The sequence below is a fragment of the Pristiophorus japonicus genome, chromosome 1 (assembly GCF_044704955.1).
Source record: "Pristiophorus japonicus isolate sPriJap1 chromosome 1, sPriJap1.hap1, whole genome shotgun sequence".
NCBI lineage: Eukaryota > Metazoa > Chordata > Chondrichthyes > Pristiophoridae > Pristiophorus > Pristiophorus japonicus.
This window is the reverse complement of record NC_091977.1, coordinates 362,774,351-362,788,836: the sequence shown is the minus strand read 5'-3', so window position 1 is coordinate 362,788,836 and position 14,486 is coordinate 362,774,351. Positions and strand designations below refer to the sequence as shown.

The following is a 14,486-nucleotide window of genomic DNA, read 5'->3' as shown; positions in this document are numbered from 1 at the left end:
TACCCGCCCGCTCCCCGTAACCCTTAATTCCCTTATTGGTTAAAAATCTATCTATCTGTGACTTGAATACATTTAATGAGCTAGCCTCAACTGCTTCCTTGGGCAGAGAATTCCACAGATTCACAACCCTCTGGGAGAAGAAATTCCTTCTCAACTCGGTTTTAAATTGGCTCCCCCGTATTTTGAGGCTGTGCCCCCTAGTTCTAGTCTCCCCGACCAGTGGAAACAACCTCTCTGCCTCTATCTTGTCTATCCCTTTCATTATTTTAAATATTTCTATAAGATCACCCCTCATCCTTCTGAACTCCAACGAGTAACGACCCAGTCTACTCAATCTATCATCCCCTCATCTCCGGAATCAGCCTAGTGAATCGTCTCTGTACCCCCTCCAAAGCTAGTATATCCTTCCTTAAGACAGGTGACCAAAACTGCATGCAGTACTCCAGGTGCGGCCTCACCAATACCCTATACAGTTGCAGTAGGACCTCCCTGCTTTTGTACTCCATCCCTCTCGCAATGAAGGCCAACATTCCATTCGCCTTCCTGATTACCTGCTGCACTGCAAACTAACCTTTTGGGATTCATGCACAAGGACCACCAGGTCCCTCTGCACCTTAGCATGTTGTAATTTCTCCCCATTCAAATAATATTCCCTTTTACTGTTTTTTTTCCCCAAGGTGGATGACCTCACACTTTCCAACATTGTGTTCCATCTGCCAAACCTTAGCCCATTCGCTTAACCTATCCAAATCTCTTTGCAGCCTCTCTGTGTCCTCCACACAACCCGCTTTCCCACTAATCTTTGTGTCATCTGCAAATTTTGTTACACTACACTCTGTCCCCTCTTGCAGGTCATCTATGTATATTGTAAACAGTTGTGGTCCCAGCACCGATCCCTGTGGCACACCACTAACCACCGATTTCCAACCCGAAAAGGACCCATTTATCCCGACTCTCTGCTTTCTGTTCGCCAGCCAATTCTCTATCCATGCTAATACATTTCCTCTGACTCCGCATACCTCTATCTTCTGTAGTAACCTTTTGTGTGGCACCTTATCGAATGCCTTTTGAAAATCTAAATATACCACATCCATCGGTACACCTCTATCCACCATGCTCGTTATATCCTCAAAGAATTTCAGTAAATTAGTTAAACTTGATTTTCCCTTCATGAATCCATGCTGCGTCTGCTTGATTGCACTATTCCTATCTCGATGTCCCGCTATTTCTTCCTTAATGATTCAAGCATTTTCCCCACTACAGATGTTAAACTAACCGGCCTATAATTACCTGCCTTTTGTCTGCCCCCTTTTTTAAACAGAGGCGTTACATTAGCTGCTTTCCAATCTGCTGGTACCTCCCCAGAGTCCAGAAAATTTTGGTAGATTATAACGAATGCATCTGCTATAACTTCCACCATCTCTTTTAATACCCTGGGATGCATTTCATCAGGACCAGGGGACCCCGGCCATGTCTAATTGCCCTCACTGTTTTCTTTAATTCACTGTGAAGTACAATATCTACAAACATGATGAGAATGACTTAGTTTCTATATAAGCTTGTGTGCATGTGTTAACTCTTGTGCTCATCATAGTAAGGGATATCAAGACTGCTAAATTACACATCTTGTTACTTTTTGAACCCAGTATATGCATCAAACACTCCCAGGACAGATAAAGCATGCAAGTTAAAAACTCCCTGGACTCTACTTCAACAGTGTGCCTTAAGCAAAATTTCAATAAAACACCCTCTAGTACACCATTTATAATTTGGCTTCTCCAAACAAGATTGACAATTTTCCATTAAATTACACAGTCGTGCACTATTCACTAACAGTTACTGGGGTCTGGGTTGAAAGTGATCAAATTCCTTTCATAAGATTCTTACAGCTGGCTAAGAGGAATGTTTTTCATCTTATTAGTTTGGGTTAGATTTGCATTCATAACTCATTTATGGGAACCTAAAGCCCTAACAGTCAACTATTACAGAATATTAATAGTTACAGAACTGACTTAAGAATATTATTTATGACATTTTCTCAGCACTCGGAGAACAATAGATTATCACTATAAACTGCTAAAAACTGAAATTAGTACTGGTTTCCTTTTTATGAGTAGAAATTTGTTTTGAAATACTTTACAAAGATTGTCCTTGGTGGTACTTGGAAGTGTTTGCACCGATCTAAATATTTATTTTGTTACTGAATACAGACATATAAAGCACAAACAACAAGCCTTCAATACAAGAGGAGCTACAGGTCTGAGTAGTAGAGCTTCATTTATTTTCAGTGTTCAGGGGACTTTATAAATCCCTAAGAACAAACATCAGATGATAAACGGATACCACCTGAACTGTGGGTTTTAACTTGCTACTTTTTACTATCTCTATTGTCAGTCACATTTTCGTATGCATCTTAGAAAATATCAGCTAAAACTGGAGGAATATCGTAATATCCCCATTACAGAATAATCCTAATTTGAATGAAACTATAATGAAAGGAATTTTCAATTCCACAGTAAAATTACAATAGAATCTAAGCCAACTGTACAAAGTAAGCTATTACACATTGAAATATTATGATATTGATATATTTTTATGTCCATAGTTTAACACTAAAAATACCAACTTGCAATGTAACTAAATAATTTGGTATTGAAAAAAATGCAGGAGTACTGTAAAATCACTAAAAGGCGACATTCTCACCCACATAAGTAGGTAACTAAATCGATCAACATTTTAATAAAATGGACCTACCATTTAGTTTAGGGCTCGGGGTTCCAATTGAAGGTCTGTTGCTTTTCTCTGATCTCTTTGAACCAGCTATGAAAATCAAAAGCGAGAAAGTTCTCAACTACAGGATCAATAAAAATTTTCATGCATCCGTCCACCATAACTTCAGTGGAAGATCAGCGGAAACTCCAGAGAAACGGAGTAAATGGCCAGGTCAACAGTTTCTCTACAGGGTATCCGCCAAAGTTAAGGCAGATAACTGGGGAACACCTGCAGAAATTCTGTCATATTATACAATATTACATTTCGCAATGCTCAAGATCTGGGCCTAGGTTTTACACGGCAATTACACCAGACAACAGAAAATCTCTCAAAAGCCACTCCCATCAGCTCCCTACTTGTCTCTGTCATTTTTGGGTTTCCCGTCAGAGGCTTGCAGCAGCCATCTTCTGTTCACTCCTGGGCAAGGCCTGAGAAGCTCACCATAATTATTTAAATGAACCTGACTCCAGAATGCTGTCTGGAGTTAAAGGCTAATCCTTGCAGCAGATGAAGTTCTGTCCATTCCACTGCATTTATGCTAATTTAAGAGCAAGCAGAAAGTCAAGGTTCTGTTATTTTAAAAGTTAGTTTAAAAACATAAGAAATAGGAGCAGGAGTAGACCATTTGGTCCCTCGAGCCATTCAATAAGATCACAGCTGATCTGGTCCTGGCCTCAACTCCACTTCCCTGCCTGCTCCCCATAACCCTTGACTCCCTTATCATTCAAAAATCTGTCTACATCCACCTTAAATATATCCAAAGACCCAGCCTCCACAGCTCTCTGGTAGAAAATTCCAAAGATTCATGACCCTCTGAAAGAAGAAATTCCTCCTCATTTACATTTTAAATGGACGACCTCTTATTCTGAATCTATGCCCCCTTGTTCCAGATTCCTCCACGACTGGAAACATCCTCTCTGCATCTATCCTAACAAGCACCCTCAGTTTCTTTCCTTTTAAAAGTAAAAATGAATATGAAAAAAATACGAGTCGACATTAAAACTATATTTTCAATAATGTATCATAATGCACATTTACTTAGAATCATAGGGGTCGAAATTGCCCACCACTGTAACCGGGACACTCCCACCCCGTTTCTTGTGTTTTCACCGCCGCAGTGGATGAGGTGGCCTCTTGAGCGAAATTCCGCTGTTTGGCTTTGTCTTTCGGCAGACCGGAAGTCGTTCATAATGGGGGCGGTAGTGCGGCGGTGAGCATTCTTGAGGGGCAGAAGTTGGGGCGGGTTGTAGTGTCCGCCGCTGTCGGTCATCAGCATAGCGCTGATGACGTCATCATGGCGCTGCGTCACTTAAAGGGGAGAGCCTGTACGATTTGTAAAGTTTGGTCCACTGTGCTCCCAGGGAGGATTTCAGCTGGGCCAGCAGCCTGGCACCCAAGAGGGAGTACCAGGATGCCTGTTTGCGACCCGGCCGAACCTGGGGGCATAATTGTCAGCCCAATATGGCAGTCAGCCGACAAAAAAAACATTGCGACAGCAGCAGTGTGTCCTCCCCTTTAATGGGAGCCGCATCGCCATTTTAGAAGGCCACAGCCTCACTGGACCATCTCAAAAAAGCAGGATTTGACACCGCCCGGCGGAAACAAAATTTTCTCAGCAGAATTTTGCCGTCGGGGTAGGGGGGAGGTACATCAGCGGTGCACACTCTGATGACGCACTTAGAATGGCTCGGCAGTAGCGGAGCGGTAGGGGAGGGAGCAGGTCACCGCCAGGATACCAAAGGAGCGGGATTTTGAAAATGGCGGCCATTATGTGAAAAGTCCGTGGCCATTGCACTCCGCAGCATGGCCGCCAATTTCTGGTGTTAACAGGCTTTAAGGAAAGGGATAAATTTGGCCTCATAGAATCTTACAGCACAGGAGACCATTTGGTCAGTCATGCCTGTGCTGTCCCTTTGAAAGAGCTGTCCAATTTAGTCTCACCTCCCAGGTTTTTCCCCATAACCCTACAAATGAGTCCTCTTCAAGTACATGTCTAATTACCTTTTGAAAGTTCCTACGGAATCTGATTCCACCACTCTTTTAGGTAGTGCATTCCAGATCTTAACAACTCTTATTTCCCTCAACTCTCCTCATTTCCCTCTAATTATATGACCTCTGGTTACTGGCCCACTTGCCAGAGGATACAATTTCTCCTTACTTGCTCTATCAAAACCCCTTATAATGTTAAGTGGTTCTGTTAGATATCCCTTTAAACTTCTCTGCTCTATGAAGAATAATTCCAGCTTCTCCAAACACTCAACATTACTGAAATCCCATATCCCTGGTGTCATCCTGATAAACGTAATTGTATCCCCTCCAAGGTTTTGACATTCTTCCTATAGTGTGGTGCCCAGAATTTTCACAATAATCCAGCTGAGACCAAACTTGTAAAGGTTCATTGTTTCTGTATTTAATGCCCTATTTACACAGCCAAGTATCCAATACGCTTTCTTAACGTCTTATCAACTTGCCCTGCCATCTTCAAAGATTTGTGAATATCAGGGCCCTCTAGTTCTTGTAGCCCCCTCAAAATAGTCCATTTAGAATATACTGCCTCTCCATGTTGTTCTTCCCAAAATGCACCACTTCACACTTATCCGCATTAAACTGCCATGTGTCTGCCCATTTCACCAGTCTATCTATGTCCTACTAAAGTCTGCAACTATCCTGCTCACTATTTACTAAATTGCAAGTTTTATATCATCTGCAAACTCCCTATACACAAGTTCAGGTCATTTATATATAAGATGAAAAGCAACGGTCCTAATACTGAACCCTGGGGTACTCCGATGCATACTTCCCTCCAGTAAGAAAAACATCCGTTCACCACTACTCTAGCATGCAGAAATCAAGCGCATGCAGCAGAAGGAGCGTGCGGCAAACCAGACTCCCCGTCCACCCTTTCCTTCAACCACTGTCTGTCCCACCTGTGACAGAGACTGTGATTCTCGTATTGGACTGGACAGTCACCTAAGAACTCATGCTAAGAGTGGAAACAAGTCTTCCTCGATTCCGAGGGACTGTCTATGATGATGAAGATGATGACTATTCCTATCCCTTATCCAAGTATGTACCCAAGTTACCACCTTTAATACCATGTGCTAATTTCCGAATAAGTCTGTTATGTGGTACTTTATCAAATGGCTATATATACAACATCTACTGCATTAACTTCATCAACCCTCTGTTACTTCATCGAAGAGCTGAGCATGGACTACAACAGCCTCAAAAATAGTCACTAATTTCATTTTTTTTTAGCTGCAAGATACAATAGTGCTGTATCAGTGTGACATCCAGATGATATTCTGTATAATAGTTTTGTAACTTTGTGATATACATATCTTCAGAATTGGTTTCATACTATTGGCAATGAACCATTGGTTTCTACAGCGAGTGTGATTATTAGTTTTAGCTTGTTTTAACAGCATTTAAAAGAATACATTTCGATGCTAAGTAGACCAAAATTTGACTTTAATTTTTTCAAAATTTGGCAAGCTGATAGAAGGAACCTTGCATGAATCTGAAATGGCAGTTCGAAAAGTATGAATGATGCATGCACGAAAGAAAGTTGCAATTATCTCGTCTTACTTTCCATAAATAGAATCTACGTGGTACATCTACTAATGCAGTGGCATTCAATAAAAGTCTTGAGCTTCCTGCGCTCAAGAGATCACTGAAAATGATACATCCAAACTGCTGGCTTTTAAAATTATTCTTACCATGACAGATGGGTGATTTCCCTGTCCACGTCCCATCAGACCTGCACGCTCTGTGTTCTGATCCTCCAGCTAAGAAGAATCCAGGCTGACAGGTGTACAGTAGCACATAACCCAGTGAAGGAAGATCCATCCCAACTACATTGGTATGAGCAGGAGTATCTGGTTGTTTGCAGTTGTGTGCTGCAGTAAAAACCGTTATATATGGGTGAGGGAGAAAACAGTAATACTTAACAGTTATAAAAATAATAGCTAACACTTTACTTCCAAGCAACTTCTCATTCTTAGCTTGGTGCACTGGAGTTTAAATAGTTTCAAGGTAAACAATATTAGTGGCAACAATATACCTAATTATTATCACTGACTGGTATTAATCTGAAGCAGTGCGTGCTGTGGGCTGAGTTGGAGGTGGTTAGTGTTAATGAATAGAAAGTGAAATCAGGCAGAATGTATAAAAGGCTGATTTGCTGTCACCGTTTTGCAGCCTCACCAAAGTTGAATTTCACCCCGAGGAACGTAAGTGGCAAATGTCAGAAAATCAAACAATAGCAGGTGGAAAACAGAAACAGAAAAAGCTGGAAAAGCTCAGTAGGTCAGGCAACATGTATGGAGAAACTGAAGTCAGTCAATGTTTCTCAGGACTGGAAGGTATTACAAATGGGCAGCACTTAAACAGGAACTAAACAAGACAAAGGGGAAAGGAAAAAGAAAAACACCTTCCACTCAATGTTCCCTTTAATTTTCTGGGGGCCGTGCAGAACCTTTAAGGGGCTGTGTGGGTCATTCACAATTCTGTGCATGCGTGGTTTTTGTATTTAAAAGCCGGTGAGCTGGCTGAACGGGAGGCCCAGAGCACTGCGTGGCCGTGTGGTTACACAGCTTAAAAGGAACATTGCTTCAACCCCAGCAGTCTTCACATTCAATGGATCATCCTCCGCCATTTCCACGAGCTACAGCGTGATCCCACCACCAAACACATCTTCCCCTCCACTTTCAGCATTCCAAAGGAACTGTTCACTCTGTCGCACCCTGATCCATTCTTCCAGCTCCACCCACACCTGCTCCCCTTCCCCCAGCACCTTCCCATGGAAGCACAGGAGATCCAACACCAGCTCTTTCACCTCCTCCCTTCCCACTGTCCAGGGCTTCAAATATTCTCACAGGATGAAATAGCAATTTACTTGTACTTCTTCCATCTTGGTATACTGTATTTGCTGCTCACAATGCAGTCTCCTCTACATTAGGGAGATTAAATGCAGATTGGGCGATGGCTTTGCTGAACACCTCCGTTGAATCTGCAAGCGTGACCCTGAGCTTCCGGTCGCTTGCCACTTTAATTCACCAACTCACTCCTACTCTAACCACTCTTTCCACTAACCATTTTAGGGCTTTCCTGCCTTAACATTCAGTTTAACAACTCTGGGGGCGAAATTCAATCTTGCCCCATTTGGCAGCAGTTATTTTTGAAAGCTGGGAAACTTAACGCCAGGTGCTAATGCTAAGCCACAATACAACTAATATGCGACTGGACGTTGATCTAGTAAAGTTCTTGAATTGGTCTCTGCTGATGAGTACCCAATTTTAATGCCTTTGAAGTTGATGGGTGAAAGGCAATTGTGTAATGCACTTTGCTAATTACGTTTTATTCCATTAAGGAATAGGTGCTCTATTCAATTTTATTTTGCTTTATAATGGAGATCGCAGTACTTAATCACCTATTAAGAGATGATTTACCAAAATATTTTGGGGTAATTTCAACCTCAAAACATGTGTGTGTTGGCGGCAGGTAGAATGTTAAAATTTTTATATCTCAAACCCGACTCTAACACACCTCCGACCAGCCCACTTCCGGGTTTAACGGAGGCAGGATGGGGAGTAGGCAGGCAACCAACCAGCTCCCAGGAGGAGGGCTGACCAATTAAATATTATAACGGAGTTGGGTGCCTCAGATTTAACCTATTTTCTATATTTAACTCTGACCAAGCAGGTTTCCTGGGCCTTGGGAAACCTGGCAGCTGAAGAGAGGTGAGGACAGCTTTGTGGAAAAGGTAAGTGCCTTTACAGCAGTGCTTGTGGGCCAGGAGGAGCAAGGGTGCTTACTTCCGGCCCATCAAGCTTACCTTCTTCCCTGCCTGCCATCGGACCCCACTTGCCCAGCCATCAGACCCCTCCCATTAGACCCCCTCCCCGAGATTGGATCCGACCCCCTGTGATCGGGGATCGGAGCCCTCCTGGGATTGGGGATCCAGCCCCCAGATCTGACTCCACCACGAATCGGAGTCCAGCCCCTCAAGATTCAGACCCCGCACCATGCCCACGTTCCCGCTTCCACTAGCCCAACTGCAGGCTCTCTACCTGCCCCTGGGACAGCGGCCTCCTTCAGAGCATTTCCTGCCCAACAAGGAGCCAAGGCTGTCAATCATGCTGGCTTCTGGGCGGGGAACCTATTAAAAAGAACATGCCGCTGTTTGGGGAAACAGGACTTCCCTGCTTCCTGAACAGAAGTTCTGCCCCCCCCCCCACTCACAGAAACCGCCCCAGTAAATATCATTGCCTTTGGCTCTGAATAACATAAAAAAATAAAGAAAAAACTGTGGTTGAAGCAGATAGCATTGATGTATTTAAGGGGAGGCTTGATGCATATATGAGGGAAATGGGAATAGAGAGATGTGGAGGCAGGGTAGGAAGAGATAATTAGAGTAGGAGGAGGCATGTGTGGAGTATAATCATCGACAAAGACAAATTGGGCCGAACAGCTTCTTATGTGCCGAAGATTCTATGTAATTCTATGTAAAAAGCATATAAAATGAATATTTTTACCATGGAAAGGATAGAATACAGGAGGTTTTTGTTGACTGATAAATTAAGTTCATGCAAGCGAGGAAAGGCCAGTTGACCCATCAAGACTATTTCTTTTGCAGATTGTGTCCAACGTACCACATTAAGGACTCTACACCATCCATTCATTCCTTGAGTTCTGCATAGTCTCCAATCCTCAAAGATAATGAAACAAAATCCCATAATATTCAAACATCCCCATACCCTCGCCCTCAGGGAACATAGTCCCTTGTCCTTTATCTTCCCCAACCCCAGCAGCATAAGCGCTGTCAACTCACATGGAGTATTTGAACATCAGATATAGTTCACTGGATAAGCATTATGTAAAAATCCCTATTTATTTCACCTAAAGTAACTACAGCAAGTTTTATCTTTAACCATCGATTTGTTTGCATACTGTGAGATAATTACATTTTTAGAATGGAAGTAATTCTGAACCCAAATGAAAAGTGAAGCAAAGCTTTCTTTATTTAATCCAAGACTAAAGAAACAAACAGCTTTTCTTCACTTTTGGATTAAAGAATCCTAGGTTTATTATAATTCCCCAGTTCCATTTCTATACTACTTAACTTCAGAAAGCCCCAAAGGTTTATTGTGTACCTGATATATGAAAAGAAATAATAGCTTATTGTGACAATGAATAAAGCCTTTAAGTGCTCAAGGCTAAATACTGTTAAAATGAAAAGATCACTATCAGTGACATATTCAGAATGGATTTTCAAATTTTGAATATTTCAAGCTTTGAATCTAATAAGGGTTAAATAGGATCTCTTAACATTTCCCTTATTCAACAGAACTGAACTTGTAGTGATCATTTGTAAATGATGTGCTATGCAGTTTTTAGATTCTAAACCAAACAAATTCGGTTTGTAACAGACATTGAAAAATATGACCAAAAGCTATCACACATGCCAAACTTTGTTGAAACTCAATTTCTTTTTACACTTTTGGATTACTTTACGTACGTATGCATTCTGGTTGAATTCCACTCCAGGTGAGATCAGGAAGGCAAATCCGAGTGGTGGATCCTTGTAGTAAATGTCCCTTCTTGCAGTGAAACTGGACTACACCTCCCACCTACAAGAAGGAAATAGGACAGGCTGAATGACTGAACCGATTTATTACCAGAGTCAGTTCATCATTCACCTTTTAGTTGCATCATTTAACAGTTCAGCAAGCTGTTCTACACCTTTTCAATTTAAGAACTATAACAATGTACAAAACTCTGGTTCGGCTGTATCTCAGACTGTGATCACTTTTGGTCTTCTCGCATGATGGGTGATCTGGAAGCCGTAGAAACAGTTCAAAGATGGGTCACTAGAATTATTCATATCTTAAAAGCTCTTGGTTATCATAATAGATTTGGACAGCTGGCGCTTTTTACTCTCCAAAAGTGTAGAATTTGGGAAAATGTAATTGAAGTATTTAAAATGACAAAGGAATTAAAGTGTGTCTGTGGAAAGACTATTTGTACAGATAGGTTAGGGAAAATGAGGGGTTATGAGAAGAAGTTATGCAAGCAAAGGGCAAGGTTAGATGTCAAGAGGTTTCTCTTTATGCAGAGGGCCATTGATGCTTGGGACAAGTTGCTGGCTGGAGTGGTGAGTGCTGATATGCTGCAATGCTTCAAAAAGAAACTGGACAAATTCCTTTATGTGGCTAATATCACTTCATACAAAAAGGTAAATGGGATACTGGATAAGGACCTCGTAGTTATTGCGATTTCCTGCAACTAATTTTGATTGTCTTCGGGAGCAGGAGAGGAATTTCCCAGATTTGTCCCTGCTTGAATTTGCTTAGGATGTTTCTATATGTCTGTTTGTGTCTCTCCCAGGATATTAAATGACTAGTTGTGGGAGGGAACACTGGGAATCTTGATGTTCAGTTGCATCTTGACTGTTTGGGAGGTTCAACGGAGCAGCCGTTCCTTTCTTGTTTGCCCTTTTGAGTGTTTGTATGAGTGAAGAGAGTATTAAAACTGTTGTCCTGGTGCAGTGTAACCATTGGTGGGAGGGTGCAATTACAGTGTGACAAGTTTACGTGGCAATTTCCGTTATAAATATGGACATAAGAATTTATAATAGAAAAAGTTGACAAGAAGTGCATGCAGATGTAATATATTTATTATATTAAAAATAGATTTGTGGGTGATATATATAAAACATCTCATGTAGGGCATGCATTTCCTGTCTGCAAATCTTACTTTCTAATACCAGATTTATAGATCATGCATTCTGTCAACATAGTCCATTGTAAATAGCTATGCCAACATTTTCCTTTCAACTTTGCTATGTCAACTGTCATAATTAGTTTTTAAAATTATCTATTCATAGGATGAAGATGTCGCTGGCAAGCCAGTATTTATTGCCCTTCTCTGTTTGCCCTTGAGAAGATGGTGGTGAGCCAACCTCTTGAACCGGTGAAGTGTACGCCCACAGTGATATTTCTTTGCAGTGGTTTGTTACAACTGAGTGGCTTGCTAGGTCATTTCAGGGTCAACTGCATTGCTATGGATCTGGAGTCACATATAGGCCAGACCGAGTAAGAATGGCAAATTTCCTTCCTGAAAGTACATTAAACCAGATGGGTTTTTATGACAATCTGGTAGTTTCATGATCATCATTACTAATACTAGCTTTTTATTCCACATTTATTTAATTAACTGAATTTAAATTCCCCAGCTGCCATGGTGGGATTTGAACTCACGTCTACTGGATCATTAGTCGAGGTCTCTGGATTGCTCGTCCAGTAACTTAACCACTATGACTTTTTGTATACCACTAATATACATTCTCTGCCACCCAAGGAAAGCAGGCTGACAGTAACCAACAAGTTCTTAAACCCCTCTCCCCTGCCCCCTCATCTCCCAACAAGAGTGAGGAGCTTATGCACCCTGTTGCAAGCTCTGTTCGCTAGGTGGCTCTGTGAAGCACATTGCTGAATTCTCTCCCCCATCTCATATATTAAAATAAACTGACCAAAGGCAACATCCATGCCGATATATTTACCATATTACAAAACAGAAATGCTTCTCCATTTGGAACAAACGTAGATGAAGCTGGGTGGCTGTCTGGTTAGATATGTGTGTCACCACTCCACATTGCTATGATCAGAGATGGACTACAATTTTTTTTTAACCATCAGAGACTTGCAAGTCTGGACAGAATAGGAGGAAAAATCAAACAAAGAATCACCAGTGATCACAGACAGCAAGGAGCAGATCATCTGCCACCTCATGCACCTGGGGAATGGTGCTTAGCACAGGGAGACCTGAAGTTATAAGATTTTTAAACATTCCTAGTTGAAATAAAATAGCTGCTGTGCTCAGGAAAAAAAATATATTAAACATAACACAATGGTAAGCAAGCTTACATTGAATTGAAAGTGTGTTTTACACTAATTATGTGATAAATTAATACTTTTCGGTGTCCTCCATCGCCATCTCTTCACAATAATAGGAACACCAGAGATGGCATTGTTATGTGAAAATTGAAGGTGGTCTGGAGCACAAAGGTTACAGTGAAGGTACTAATATTCCAGCACAATATCAATTCTAATACAACAATGTTAATTTTCAAAATTTAAGTTGTGTCCTGGGAAAACCACATTTGAGGCAAGCGCTGTAAGATAACATGATTTACTTTCCTTCTGGAAATGGTTACAGTTCGAATGATTTAAAGATCTTTCTTTAAAAGAGATTCACTACTGGTTGACGTGTTTGAAAACTGATATAAAGAGTTCCAAAACCCAAGCAGCCTGTCTGAGACAATTACAGGACTTGGGTAAGGAAACATTGGATTCAAAGCATGGCACTCCAAAGTGATTGGCAGGGGCCTGGGATCTGTCTCCCTACCAAAAGATGGTATGCTGAAAAAAGAACATGACTTTAACATTTTGGAAGTTCCCTCTATTGGAAGTGTGTATATGTGGACAGGAGGAGAGGTCAGGATTAAACTCTGCTGTGATGGACTAGGATTGAATAACCTGCTGCCATTCACTGTTGTGACTTGCATATTAGTAATTGCCATTTAACAGAGGTCACAGAGGAACTGTACCCCAACTAGGAGTTAATGGGCCCAAATTTGATCACCTTACCGTCCACTGTCGCCGACTGCCGTCGACATTCCTCATGAAGATCCGCCCAGTGCCACTTTCAAGGTGGGCTGGAGCGGGTGGGAGGGGAACGCCGCCGGGAACCGCCCGCTGATGTCAGCAGACGGCCAAGTGGCGTAAGTGACCCCCCGCCCACCGAGCTGCCAGATTGGTGCAGGCGGGAGTCGATGCCAGAACAGGGGTGGACCGCTGGCTGGAGGCTGGTCTGTCCCAGATGGTAGGTAGGAGGATCCTGAAAAAAAGGTTAGTGAACTTTTTAATTTTTTTTTTCCCCGCAGCGACTTACCTCAATGGTGTCCCCTGAAGGTCTTCCGATGGATTTTTATTTTCCGATGATTTTAATTTTCAGGTCTTCGACCCTCCGTGGGCCTGACTCCACCCTCGCCGGCACTCGGGCGGCAGGCGCCTTTGCCGCCGAGAATGAGAGCTCCCACCGGCTGCCACCCAGATTGGCGGCGTACATCACAAATTTGCCGCCCGCCCATCTTCAAGGGATCTGGGTGATGAAAACCCCACCCAAAGAACTGTCAGGGACCACGGCAGCCATCTGCGGTCCTTTGGGTGGCACTTGGGCGGGCGGAGGCCTTCATCAAATTCGGGCCCAATGCCCTTGAGCAAAAGCAAATATGGACAATGAAAAGGCTGAGAAAAAATATTATAACAATGGACTGAAGAAGTCCTTGGGCCAATCTCACGATGACTGAAATAAGCAGCACTTTACTAACTATCTGCCTCACCTACCTCCTCAGCCATAGACAATACAAGGAGTTCAACTGAGATTTAAAAAGTAACTTAACAGAGTGGTCACTTCACAGCAAAAAATAAATAATAAACTGAACTGTAAACATATATACATTTCGGCGACTGGCTATCCCACTGGAAATGGCAGCAGTATATTTGTTAGATAGGTACTGAGCAAAATAGATGAGGAATGACAATTGATTCTTCCAAAAGACACCTTTTTTCACAAAGATATATTTTGGAACCAGAGAAAAGTGGAATATTGTGAACATTCTTGGAGAAAAAACTCTCTCTTGCTTATGAATG

The 14,486-nt window shown here is 42.1% G+C and overlaps 1 protein-coding gene across 1 annotated transcript in view; it reads right to left on the bottom strand.

The window, feature by feature from the left end:
- Window positions 1-14,486, bottom strand: part of csmd3b (CUB and Sushi multiple domains 3b) — a 3,002,015-nt gene that overhangs the window by 28,296 nt on the left and 2,959,233 nt on the right. The window contains exons 63-65 of the mRNA XM_070874966.1: window positions 10,292-10,403; window positions 6,492-6,671; window positions 2,755-2,820 (exon numbers count right to left, since the gene is read on the bottom strand). Coding sequence (XP_070731067.1) covers window positions 2,755-2,820; window positions 6,492-6,671; window positions 10,292-10,403 — 358 coding nt within the window. The remainder of the gene's footprint in view (window positions 1-2,754; window positions 2,821-6,491; window positions 6,672-10,291; window positions 10,404-14,486) is intronic.